This window comes from Gorilla gorilla, chromosome 1 (genome assembly GCF_029281585.2).
Source record: "Gorilla gorilla gorilla isolate KB3781 chromosome 1, NHGRI_mGorGor1-v2.1_pri, whole genome shotgun sequence".
Lineage (NCBI taxonomy): Eukaryota > Metazoa > Chordata > Mammalia > Primates > Hominidae > Gorilla > Gorilla gorilla.
In genome coordinates, this window is record NC_073224.2 from 222,890,283 (window position 1) to 222,903,747 (window position 13,465).

Below are 13,465 nucleotides of genomic sequence, written 5' to 3' on the forward strand. Positions count from 1 at the left end.
TGTAGTGGCACGTCCCTGGGCACATGGCCTAACTCACTCTCCTCGCCTTGGTTCCTTACCTGTAAGTGGAACTTGCTGGAGTCACCTCACAGGATTACTGTGATGATCAGTTAAGGAAAGCGTGTAAGGCGCAGGGCCTCCGTCAGGATTGGCAGTGGCAGTCACTGGGGATGATGTTGATGTTCCCAGTGAAAACCTGAGGGCCCTTCTGCTGAGCCCAGGGCAGAAGCAGCTACAGACTCCTGCTGCTTCAGCCCCTAGGCTTTTGAATCTCTCCCCTCTTGACCTCATTCCAGGAAGCTGGAATTTATGGGAGTTGTTTTTGTGTTCTTGTTTTCTATTTCTTTTTTAGACAAGTGAGAGGTTCTTGTTTATTAAAGGGAAAGTGCACTATACGTGGATTTAAGAACCCTGGGCAGATGTTTACATTTCACTTGCAAGATCTTTATTAATCTGCTAAATATCTGCAAATCACCCCTTGGATTTTGCTAAGAAAATTCACATGCAAGTAGGCACTTTGTTCTTGCACTGACCCCAAAGGTCACATTTAATCAGCTGAAGACATAGCAGAGTCTCTCCCCTCACAAGCTCCTGCCTCTCCTTTCTCCCCATACAGGACGGGCTCTACGAGTGCATTCTCTGTGCCTGCTGTAGCACCAGCTGCCCCAGCTACTGGTGGAACGGAGACAAATATCTGGGGCCTGCAGTTCTTATGCAGGTGAGGTGCTCCTTAATTGCTTTAAGAGAAATTGAAACTCAAGCATCCAGAAGTCCAAGAGGACAATAGATTGCTGTAAGCCAGCCATTCTGAGGGGCCTGGTTTCCTTCATTGCCATCCAGTCCAAACAGGGTAATTGGTTGCATTGTATTCACTTGCTTTCGGTAAATCTGGGGCCTTGTCTGCAAATTGCCTTTGTTTCAGTGCAGTGAGGGTCACCCCAAGGGGGAGCAAACCATGCCTTGCAGATGTTTAAAATGTATTTCCGTTTGCCTGGTGGTCAGAGGCTCCCCCTCTCTCTCTCATAGGATTTGTAACAGAAGATTTGTAGCGAGCAAGCAGGGGAGAAAGCAGTGTCTTTGAAGGGCAGCTGCCCTGCTATGAGATTGGAAGCTGTTTCCCAGCTAATGAAAGCCTGGATTTAGGGGTTGCTTAGAAAGAAAATAGTATTGATGTTCACTGCAAAGAAAGTCACTGTCTTTGTTCCCAGAAAGCTTGTGCTTTTTTAGATATGTGCTTTTCACAGACTCTAAGCAACTCAAAAACCAACTTCTCTTTCTCATTTTCCCACAAAAAGAGAAGTTACAGGTTTGTGTGACCACATGAGCAATATTGATTCCCAGCCATGTGAAGATTGAATAATGAAGTACGCTCATACTTGTCACTTTTACCAGCTGCTCCGAGTTGGAGATGTAGAGGTCCTCTAAGTAACACTGATAGAGCAGGCCTATGGTCATGTGATTAATTCGTTTCAGCCTGCTGATCTCAGGCTGCTGAGAGGGCTGTGTAAATTCAAAGAATCATTAAGTGGGACAAATACTATCTGTAGACAGGTCTGTTAAATCATTCCTTTACTCAGAGACAGCAAGTCCAGCATGGGTAGGTGCCATGAAGACAGATAAGAGAGTTATATGATACAGTCCCTGCCTTCACCAAATTATAAGCTGGGTAGGAAGCTATTGAGCAACGTGAAATAATTAGGAGATGATACCCAGTGTGTATAATTAAGCACCCAGGTATCAGGTGCAGTATGGATCAAAGGTTTGCAGGGACCATTAATCAAATGAAGCTACAAGTGTTGGGAACCTTTCCTTGAAAGATGGACAAGAATTAAAGAGTATGGAGATGAGGCATCTAAGCTGAGTGAATTCCCTTTCCTCTGCACTCCCAGAGCTTTGAGTTGAGCCAGGGTGCCGCTCTGGCCTGTTGATTGGCAGCTCAGCTAATCATCCCTGGTTTTCCAGGCCTATCGCTGGATGATTGACTCCAGAGACGACTTCACAGAGGAGCGCCTGGCCAAGCTGCAGGACCCATTCTCTCTATACCGCTGCCACACCATCATGAACTGCACAAGGACCTGTCCTAAGGTACGTGGGGCTGGTGACCCTCAGCTCTGCCTCAGAGCTGACACGCCAGAAGTAGCATGTGCTCACAAAGAGGTGATTGGCAGAGAGCAACTCTAGTCATTTGAGAAGGAAAGGGACCAGCATACGCCTGTCCTTTCAGTGTGAGCCTAGGAGCTAGTTTGGCTCTTAGTTGCAAGGAGTAGACTGACTCGGGCCACCTCAGGAACAGGCTTTATTTGTAGGCTACACAGGGACATTGTGGGAGTTAAGGATGCACAGGAACCCATGAGCAGGTACCTGCGTTCAACCTTCCCAGGAAACAGAAAGTGAAAGCCGTTGGAACGTGGGCAGCTGTGAGGACTTCATTTCTTCTCCATCTTTCTTGCGATGTCAGCTGCTAATCTGCTCTGCTCTCTAGCAGCCTGTTCTTTCCTTCGGCTCTGTGGAGGTTTTCTCTGACTCAAAGCTCTGGCTTTCGTTCCTCTTCCTGCTCGCATTTGCTGCTGCTTTTGGCTCACTCTGGCCTGGATTTTGCCTCCCAGCACACTTCCAGCTGCAGCCACCCGCCCGCCTCCCAGCACTTCTCAGCACAGGTTCCTGAGAGGGTGTCGCATTGGCCCAGCTCACCTTCTCATGCCTGCACATCAGAGGCCGCAGCCGGCTACAGACCGGCTGCCCTTTGGCCAGGTTCTGTCTCAGTCTGTTTTGTGGTACTATCACAGAATTTCAGACTGGGTAATTTTATAAAGAAGTTTATTTGACACACAGCTCTAGAGGCTGGCACCGGCATCTGACAAGAACCTTCATGCTGTATTACCCCATGGCAAAAGGCAGAAGGGCAAGAGAAAGGAGCCCAAGCTCATCCTTTTTTTTTTGGAGACAGAGTTTCGCTCTTGTTGCCCAGGCTGGAGTGCAATGGCACGATCGATCTCAGCTCACCACAACCTCCGCCTCCTGGGTTGAAGTGATTCTCCTGCCTTCGCCTCCCGAGTAGCTGGGATTACAGGCAGGCACCACTCATGCCTGGCTAATTTTGTATTTTTAGTAGAGATTGGGTTTCTCTATGTTGGTCAGGCTGGTCTCGAACTCCCGACCTCAGGTGATCCACCCACCTTGGCCTCCCAAAGTGCTGGGATTACAGGCGTGAGCCACCACGCCCGGCCCTTCTCATCTGTTTTTTTTAAAAGACAGGGTCTCACTCTGTTGCCCAGGCTGGGGTGCAGTGGCGCAATCATAGCTCACTGCAGCCTGGAACTGCTGGCCTTAAGTGATCCTCCTACCTCCTGAGTAGCTGGGACTACAGGCACACACCACCACACCTGACTAATCCAAACTCATCCTTTTATCAGGAACTGACTCCTATGATAATGGCAATCCATTTGTGAGGGCAGAGCCTTCATAACCTAATCACTTCTTAAAGGTCCCACCTCTCAATACTGTTGCATTGGGGATTAGGTTTTCAACACATGAGCTTTCGGGGACACATTCAAACCATAGCAGGTGTCAGCCCTGGTCCAGTCAGCCTTGCCCAGTGGGCAGGGATGGGCTAGGGCTGTGTGGTTCAGAACACGGCTGCCCTCCGAGCAAAGACTGTGGGTGATTTCACTTAAAAGTTGCAGTGAGTCAGTGGGCGGCAAGGTGGAAAACTGTAGGGTGGCCAGTTAGCCGTAAAAAAAGATTACACTGTGTATTTGAAAACATGAAATCCAAGCTGTAGAATTCACTTATTTTTTGCCTGGAAACCCTCTGTGTTTCCAGTGGCCTCGCTGGGGGAGCCCACAGGCTTTAGCTCCCTATTGCCTGGGCTTCCATCTGGGTCCTGTCCCCAGGAATGTGGTTTACCATGATTGTGCCTGTGAATAGCTACTGACCTCTGAGGCAAGTTATGCTATAAAAGCACTTGGAACAGTGCCTGGCATATAGTAAGCACTCAATAAATGTCACCTTATGTTATTTTTTTAAAAAACATGAGTACTGGGCTTGTTTGAGACAGAGATAGCATCTTCAGTGGTGGGGCCTGGCTGTGTGTTTCTTCAGAAGCTCTGCGAGTGACTCTAAGATGCATTCCTGGTCACAAACCTGTGCATGGAGGGGATGGGTGCAGCAGACAACTGAGACAGCCAAGAACAGGTTCTCTGTGCCTTGCCCTCCCTTCTGTAAAACAGGGCTGGAAGTTGGGACTGAGACATAGACATAGGCCGATCATGAAACTGGAAGGGACTTGAAAACCATCAAGTTTAATCCCTTTATACAGATGGAGAAATTGAGCCCCAGGTGGGGAGGGGAGTGACTCGCCCAAGATCACTGTCAGGTCAGTGGGAAGGTAGGACTAGAGTTAGGCCGTCTGCCTCCCATCCAGTGCTCTTTCTTCCTGCATGGATTGGATATGTACCAACCTTCTAAGTCTAAACACCCTTACTGACCCTGTGGGGACCGGAAATACACAGGTAGGTCCAGATTCAGAAGGATATACAGTGAAAATTCTCCCTCCCACTCCACCCAGCCACCTCCCTAGAAGTCAGATTCTTGTGTGAACTTCAGAGGTGTTTTATGCTGCACACAAATGCATATGTGTCCTCTTCTATCTTTCTTATATCACATTTATCTGTATTTTTTCACCAACTATATTTTGGAGATTATCCCATGTTGGTATATGAAGAGTGTCTTTTTGACCAGCCTGGACAACATAGTGAGATCCCATCTCTACAAAAAAAAATTTTTTTAATTAGCCAGGTGTGGTGGCATGCACCTGTAGTTTCAGTTATTTGAGAGGCTGAGGCCGGAGGATCACTTGAGCCAGGTGTTCCAGGCCACAGTGAACTATGATCACACTTCAGCCTGGATGACAGAGCAAGACCCTGTCAAAAAAATATATTTTTTTTCTTTCTCTTCTTCTCTCAAGATCTCTTTTCTTTCTTTCCTTTTCTTCTTTCTTTCCACAACACTTTTTTAGGGGGGTAGACTTATCCTTCTAAAATGAGGGGAACCTTCACTAACGTCAGATGAGTCCTTGTCTCATTTTACCAAGTACTTGCTTGGTAAAAGCAAGTACTTGGTAAAGTACTTTCTACTTCAATGAAGCTGGCATTCAGTGGGTTTAATTATTGTGCCTCCTGCAAAGCAGATGTTAACAGCTGTAGGGGCAAACTGCAGCTAATACCAATGGTATTGGCCAGTTGAAATCATCATGGTTTTACAAAGGGTTAATAGGGTAGTTTCTTCCACGTACTTTTGAGAGCTGGTATATGCTGATTTCTGCTGCTGCCTATTTAATAATGATGATGTAAAAGATTTAGAGATGTCTGGCTGATTTTGACATTGGCCTGTATTCCTAGAAGAGACACTACCCTGAGTGTCTTTGAGCAGTCAGAGAGTGCAGCTCTGCCCTGGGCCTGTTTACCTGTTAGAGTGAGCCACACAAGAAGGAATTCAACGTGGCAGAGCTCTTGCCAGAGGGAGCTGACCACCTTCAAATGTTAAAAAAGGTAGACAGAAGAGAGCCCTTAGCCCAACCCCTGTGGTTTTGAGGGACTTGATTTGCATTCACCTTGCTTGGACACTGAACCAGCTGAGGAAGGAGTTTCACCCAAGATCGTGGGTTTTCCCTTTCAGTTTCAGTTATCATTTGTTATTGATTCTCTTCTCTTTTTTCAAGGGTCTGAATCCAGGGAAAGCTATTGCGGAGATCAAGAAAATGATGGCAACCTATAAGGAGAAGAAAGCTTCAGTTTAACTGTTTCCATGCTAAACATGATTTATAACCAGCTCAGAGCTGAACATAATTTATATCTAATTTGAGTTCCTTTAAAGATCTTGGTTTTCCATGAATACAGCATGTATAATAAAAAATTTTAAGAAATAAATGTTATTCTACTTTATTAACAAAAAAAAAGAACCTGTTCCTTTACTTGCTGCAGGGGAATGTGAAGGTGCCAGGAGTCCTTGTCCTTGGAGAGATGGACAGGGCTTCAGAGCTGAGCGGGGGTGGGGGTGCCCTAGCTGGAAGGAGGTGATGAGCCGTGGAACTGACATCAGGCAGGGCCTGCAGCTTCTTCCCAGCTTTGCCACTCACCAGCTAGACAACCTTGGACAAGTTCCTTCACCTCTTTGCTGCTCCATTCGCCCATCTGTAAGATGGGATCCATAATTGTGCCTACTTCATTCATCTGGTATGAGAATGCCTGGCACTTATTCTGAACACTCAGTTAGTGTTAGTGTTCTGTATCATCCCAGTTTCTATAGTTTTCAGTACCAGAATTACTGAAAACCAAATCTTGGTAAGCCTTTGGATAGGTCGGTGAGGCCAGGTTTGAGATTCCTCCAGCACAGAGCAATGACCCTGGTCAGTTGTGAATCCAGTTAGTTCCACAAATGACCTCGTGGGGCCTCTCACTGCAAACATCAACTCCACAGCACTGCTGCCTTGGCTGGCATGCTCACTGCACAGCTGGGCGTGGTGGCTCACGCCTGTAATCCCAGCACTTTGGGAGGCTGAGGCGGGAGGATCATTTGAGGTGAGGAGTTCAAGACCAGCCTGGCCAACGTGGTGAAACCCCGTCTCTACTAAAAATACAAAAATTAGCTGGGCAGTGGGGGCGCATGCCTGTAATCCCAGCTACTTGGGAGGCTGAGGCAGGAGAATCACTTGAGCCTGGGAGGTGGAGGTTGCGGTGACCGAGATCACACCGCTGCACTCCAGTCTGAGCAACAGAGTGAGACCCTGTCTCCACAAAACAAAAAAGCAATGCAAAAAAGGAGAAAGGGGGAAAGTAAAAGTGGAAGCTCCTCCAAACTCATCCCCTGTTGATAGCTTAGACATTTCCTTCAACACTCTACGTTATTACAGTTATGCAGCATATATAAAACTTTCTCCCTTCAAAAGTAAGGTACCGTAGAGCCAGGAGCTGTGGCGTGTGCCCCTAATCCAGCTACTCAGGAGGCTGGGGTGGGAGCATCACGTGAGCCCAAGAGGTCGGGGCTATGGTTTGCCATGATTGCGCCTGTGAATAGTTATTGCACTCCAGCCTGGGGAACATAGTGAGACCCCATCCGTTTAAAAAAAAAAAAAAAAAAAAAAAAAAGTCTGGAATAGTGGCTTCTAGCACTTTGGGAAGCCAAGGTGGTCGGAGGATTGCTTGAGGCCAGGACTTCAAGATCAGCCTGGCCAACATAGTGAGACCCTGTCTCTTTTTTTTAACATACCAAAAAAGATTTAAAAAATAAAGGGGTACCCTATAGTCTGCCAGCAGCTATTTTTTTTTTTTTTTTTGAGACGGAGTCCCAAAAAAAAAAACTGCACTCCGCCTCCCGGGTTCACGCCATTCTCCTGCCTCAGCCTCCCAACTAGCTGGGCCTACAGGTCCGCCACTATGCCCGGCTAATTTTTTTGTATTTTTAGTAGAGACAGGGTTTCGCCGTGTTAGCCAGGATGGTCTTGATCTCCTGAACTTGTGATCCGCCCGTCTCGGCCTCCCAAAGTGCTGGGATTTTTACCTCACAATGTAGAAGGGACTTCAGTGCTAATAAAGACCTACCTTTTTGTTGTTGTTTTGTTGTGGTTTTTTTTTTTTTTTTTTTTTTTTTTGAGATGGAGTCTCGCTCTGTCGCCCAGGCTGGAGTGTGGTGGCGTGATCTCGGCTCACTGCAGGCTCCGCCTCCTGGATTCATGCCATTCTCCTGCCTCAGCCTCCGGAGCAGCTGGGACTACAGGGGCCCGCCACCATGCCCGGCTAATTTTTTGTATTTTTAGTAGAGACAGAGTTTCACCGTGTTAGCCAGGATGATCTCGATCTCCTGACCTCATGATCCGCCTGCCTCGGCCTCCCAAAGTGCTGGGATTACACTGTGCCCAGCCAAGACCTCCCTTATCTGTGTGTATGTGTATGTAAAAATTTTTGGAACTCCTGCTTAAGAGCACTGTGGCATGGGTGTACATGGGTGTACCCTTATTTAACCATTCCCCTACTAAAGGACATTCGGGTAGTCCCTATTCACCTTTTCACCCAAGGCTGCTTTTTTAAGCCGTAGCTGGAAACCTCTGGATCATCCGGAAAACAAAGGTTTCATGCATCCTGAGGCAAGCAGCTGAGAAAACGTGTGACTCACCGAGAATGAGCCTTAATGAGCATTTTCTGGCTTAAAGGGCTGATTAAACAAGCATTCGTCTCAGGCATTATGGAAGGTGAGGTGCTGGGGCCAAGGATGAACAAGATTTGTTGCCTGCCTGCCACCTAGGAGCCAAGGTCACAAAGGAAAAAGGAACAAACATCAGAAATTTCAAGAACAGGGCCGTGTGCCCCTCACTACAGCATCTTGGAATTCTTGACTTATCTCAGTGAGACACACGGTACACGGCCCTGCGGCACTGAAGCCTAAGATTGTGGAGTGCACTGGCTTCTTGAAAGACAGTGGAACTTGAACTCCGGGCCATGTCTGTGGATAGCTTCTGTTCCCCAGCTCAGACCTAATGGCTTTCTATCAGCCTGGGGAAAGGTCACATTCCTTGGATTCATGGATAATTTGACTTGGCTTCTAATCTCCAGATCTGTAGGGAAAGATGGGTTTTTCTCATGAATGACTTTTTTTTTTTTTTTTTTGGAGTCTCGCTCTGTCACCAGGCTGGAGTGCAGTGGTGCAATCTTGGCTCACTGCAACCTCCACCTCCCAAGTTCAAGCGATTCTCCTGCCTCAGCCTCCCAACTAGCTGGGATTACAGGCGTTACCCAGCTAATTTTTGTATTTTTAGTAGAGACAGGGTTTCACCATGTTTGTTGGGCATGCTGATCTCTAACTCAAGCGATCCACCTGCCTCAACCTCCCAAAGTGCTGGGATTACAGGCGTGAGCAAGCACACCCTGCTTCTCATGAACAACTTAATGCTTTGTAAAGATGGGTCCGCAACAACTAATAAGAGGCAGGGTGTAGCTTAGGAGTCGCCACTTCAGATCAGCGTCATCAGAGGCTGGGTTGACTCTGATGGTCACTCTCCGCAGTTGAACTCCAAGTTAAATTGGTATATGTTATCAACTGATAGTTTAATTTACTGCTTAATCTTTCATTGAATTGGAGACAAATGTTCTATTGCAACAGTCACAAAGGCTTTTCCAGTAAAACTGCAGACCTGTGTGGGGAACAGTATTTTGTCCTGTATGCTACTTCTGTGCCCAGTGTGCCTTCATTTACAAGATAATACTTCCAGCCCGGCCCTGTGGCTCACGCCTATAATCCTAGCGCTTTGGGAGGTGGGAGGATTGCTTGAGCCCAGGAGTTAGAGGCTGCCGTGAACTAGGATCGTGCCTCTGCACTCCAGCCTGGATCACAGAGCCAGAACCTGTCTCTAAATAAATTAAAAATAAAAATAGAATTTCGTAGGACTGAAGCCAGCCATCCCTTCTTACCTAGCTCTGGACATGTTGAACATCTGTGACTCTATTTTCCTATCTGTAAAATGCGAATTAACAGCATTCCCCTCTCAGAATTATGGTTGAAGTCTAAAAGTAAATGTGAAAGCATCTTGCCTGCAGTAGAGTAAATGCTCCATAAACTCAAGTGAACGGATTTGTCTTGAGTACCTACTATGTGAAAGGCCCTCGAGTGAATGCTGGGAAGCTGCAAGAGTAATTCCTTCCCAACCCTCAGAGTTGACAGCTGGCATGTTTCTGACATGACTGGCCAGAGCTAGAGGCCTCCGTGTTGGGAGGATGGTTTTTCCGTGCAAGGCTAATATTGCTTATTTCTCATCTCTCCCGTCACACTGCTCAGGTCAGGGAGGGACTCCCATTGGTCAAATTCTCTTCAGGCCCCTTCCCTTCCTGGCACCAGGATAACTACCATACAAAGTGCTGAAACTCGGCCAGGCACAGTGGCTCACTCCTGTAATCCCACTTTGGGAGACCAAGGTGGATCTCTGAAGCACAGGAGTTCGAGACCAGCCTGGGTAACATGGCAAACCCCATCTCTACAAAAAAAAAAACAACAGAAAAATTAGCTGGGCGTGGTAGTGCTCACCTGTAGTCCCACGTGCTCAGAAGGCTGAGGTGGGAGGATCACTTGAGCCGAGGTGGGAGGATCACTTGAGCCCAGGAGGTCGAGGCTGCAGTGAGCTGAGATCATGCCACTGTGCTCCAACCTGGGCAGCAGAGAGAGACCCTGTCTCAAAACAAACAAAAAAAACAAAAACTGAAACCCCACTTTACTGTGTGTCTAGACAGCCATAATCCTACCAACAGGGTTTGTTACTAGGTGAAAAAAATCCTCTTTTGTTGCAAAAATCTAGTGAAACTAGAGAAGTCGAAAAGTAAAGTAATGCTCTGGAATAAACTCGCCCAAATTAGTGATTTCTCAAGCTTTTTGCCTCTGGGACCAGGCCTATTACGCCCTCTCCATGGGCTCCCAAGAGAGCCACAGCCTGGAAGGGAAGCTGTTCAGTCGTTTCTCACCCACGTGGGACTGGAAATTTCAGACACGGTTATCCGGGAAGACAGCCTGGGCCACAGACCTCCTCGATGACCACACACCGAGAGCCACTTCCCCAAAGGTAACCCCAAGCAGATGGCAAGGGCTCCCACATGCTCTGTGGTTTGGAAGGAAGCTTCCTCTGGCCTCCTCCCTCATTAAGGAGAAGGGACGAGCTGCAGGTGCGGCTCCTTCCCAGCTGGCTCAGGGAATAGAGCCCCTTTAAGGCCAGGCAGCTTTAGCAATAAAAAGAATGAAGGGGGCACCCTTGCAAGGCGGTCCCCCATGCAGTCCCCAAGCCCTCTGCTTTTTTAAATTTATTTATTTATTTATTTATTTATTTATTTTAGAGGGAGTCTCAGTCTTTCACCCAGACTGGAGTACCTCTGCTTTTATGAAGCCGCTAATCCAGTGCCAGGATCTAAAGCAAGCAGCTGGCTTCTACCAAGTTCCTGCCATCTCATTTCATCCTCTCCATGCCTTCCATTTTGTAGGTGAGGGGAAGGAGAGCCTTAGGGAAGGAAAGTGACATTTTAAAGCTCACACAGCTAGAAAGCAACTCACGCATCCATGTCTTTCTGATGCCAGAACCCAGCCCCTTGCCACTGTACCATACTGCCTCTTGCCAAGGCCACCTGGGCTAGCCATTTCCAAACCCATCCTTCCTGCTGCCCTGGGGGCTGGGTTCCTGCCAGAAATTGAGCTAAGCCCTGGGGGAGGACATGGGAGTTCTGAAAAGTTAAGCAGCCTGCCTCCCCTGGAAGTGTCACCGGAAGATGAAAGAACTCTTGTCACCTGACCCAAGGAAGCCAGTCCCATGGCCCAGGTGGTCAACAGGAATGACCCCCAACTCGTTGGCTCGGGCAGCCTGCCCCAGGTGAGTAAATGGCTCCACTGGCACCCAGCTGCTCAGGCCAAAACCCTGGGGAGCATCTTGAATTCCACACATTCCTGCACCCCCACATCCTATCCACCAGCAAGTCCTGCCAACGTGTGTTCCTGTACCAAATGTTCACTGGGATCTTGCTATGAATCAGGTGCTGCTTTCCCTCCTGGGGTCTATCCCCTACCCACACCCTCACCACCATCACAGCTGTGTCTCCTTCCAGCCCCTTCCACAAGAGGGATCGTTGGAGTTTTCCTTTCCTTGACTAGGGCTACTTCCCAGTAGACAGCAGGCTCCGCAGGGACAGGGGCATCTCTGTTTTGTTCACTCTCACGTTCCTGGCTCCCAGAGTGGTGCTGGCACTCCATAAATTCATACTGGACAAATGACCAGTGATCCTGCCCAAGTCTATCCTTGGCCCTAACATGAACCTTCCCTTGTTTGCCCTAGGATCTCACAGATCCACTCTCCCCTTTGGAGCTCCTCTGTCCAGAGGTCCTGGAGACAGGGAACACTATGCCTGTACCGGTCACTATGGGGTAGCAGGATAAATGCTGCACGCAGGTAAGACATCTCTGGTGCCTTTCAGGGGTCATGAATCCCCCCAGTGCAGGTGTGTCTGCAGGTCACGCTGTGAGGCTTCTCTTTCTCTGGCATTTCAAGGCCTCCAGTGCATCATGGCAGACTCTCCCTGGGTCTCTGTGGGCGCACATCTGACCCTGTGAATCTCTGGGCAGGTGTGTCTTCCTTCTTTGCATTCATCAAGCAGCGCCAGGCACTGTCTCAAGTGCTTGATACGCATTTTCTTTTCTTTTTTTTTTTTTATTTTTTGAGACAGAGTTTCTCTCTTTTCGCCCATGCTGGAGTGCAATGGCATGATCCCGGCTCACAGCAACCTCCGCCTCCTGGGTTCAAGCGATTCTCCTGGCTTAGTCTCCCGAGTAGCTGGGATTACAGGCATGCGCCACCACGCCCAGCTGACACGCATTTTCTCGTGTGATCCTCGCAGCAGTTCTCTGTGAAGCAGGCATTGCTATCCTACAGGTTGGGAAAAGAGGGCCAGAGAGGATCGGTGACTTGCTCACGGTCGCACGGCCTGGAAGACATGGAGAGCTGGACCAGCACGCACAGTCCCTAACCCCTGGGACGTGCTGGCGGGGGCTACCTCCGTGAGGTGTGTGTCTCCGGTCGCCCCGCCCCCGGTGTGTGCGGAGGAGCAGGCGGGGACTACAAGTCCCGGCAGCCCAGGCGCGGGTGCTGCGAGGGCCGCAGAGGGCCGGGCGGGGCTTGCGGCGCGCACGGAGGGACTGCGGCAGTGTCGGAGCCGCGCCGAGCCTGGTCGCCCAGGTGCCCCGCCCGCGCCAGCCCTGCTCCAGCCCCGCGCTAGCTCAGCGCCCCTCGCCCCGGGCCGTCCGGACCGCGCCCCCGCCCAGGGCCTTGCGCACGCCGGGGCCCAGGCCGAGGGCCGCAGCGCCGGGGCCGGCGATGAGCGCGAGGAGCCGGCATGAGCGCAGGTGAGTGCGGAGCCCGGGTCGGCCCCGAGCCCGGCGCGGTCCCCGGCCCGCCAGTTGTCGTCACCCCTTGGAGGGAGAGGGGAGGCGACGCCCCCCACCGCGGGGTCGCGAGCCCAGGAAGCGGGCCCTGGTTGGGGATCCTGGCCCGTCCTCTCCCTTTTGACGGGGACTCGGCCCCGGTTTCTTCCCAGAGACGCCGGGGCTGGGGGTGGCGCCGCCGCTCGCAGCCGGTCCCTCCCCTCCCCTGCACCCCTCAGCCGCGGGATTGGAAGCCGGGCGCTTGTGCAAGAGGGTCCTGGTGCCGTGCGGGGACGGGGAGGCCACCCCACGCCCACTTAATCGGATCCCACCCCGAGTGACGGATGTCCAGGTGGGGGAGACGGCTGCATCCTTGGGCCTCTGGGCAACCCCTCTGGGCTGAATGAATGAATGAATGGGGTTGGGGGAGTCGGGACTCCATTTCCTGGGTAGATGTCCTGGGCCACAGCGCCACTCCTGACCTCCTGCCTCAGGCCCCCAGAGAAAACCCGTCACACCCAGGGCCAAG

At 50.0% G+C, this 13,465-nt stretch overlaps 2 protein-coding genes across 11 annotated transcripts in view; both read left to right on the top strand.

The window, feature by feature from the left end:
* SDHB (succinate dehydrogenase complex iron sulfur subunit B) overlaps positions 1-5,959 on the top strand; it is a 35,382-nt gene extending 29,423 nt beyond the window's left edge. The window contains exons 6-8 of the mRNA XM_019011689.3: positions 617-718; positions 1,963-2,085; positions 5,720-5,959. Of these exons, the coding sequence (XP_018867234.1) occupies positions 617-718; positions 1,963-2,085; positions 5,720-5,797 (303 nt within the window). The 3' untranslated portion in view covers positions 5,798-5,959. The remainder of the gene's footprint in view (positions 1-616; positions 719-1,962; positions 2,086-5,719) is intronic.
* Positions 5,960-9,937: 3,978 nt separating this feature from the next.
* Positions 9,938-13,465, top strand: part of ATP13A2 (ATPase cation transporting 13A2) — a 28,516-nt gene continuing 24,988 nt past the window's right edge. For all 10 annotated transcript variants that reach the window (XM_031013306.3, XM_031013326.3, XM_063702300.1 and 7 more), the window contains exon 1: positions 9,938-12,918. In XM_031013306.3, coding sequence (XP_030869166.3) covers positions 12,909-12,918 — 10 coding nt within the window. In that variant the 5' untranslated portion in view covers positions 9,938-12,908. The remainder of the gene's footprint in view (positions 12,919-13,465) is intronic.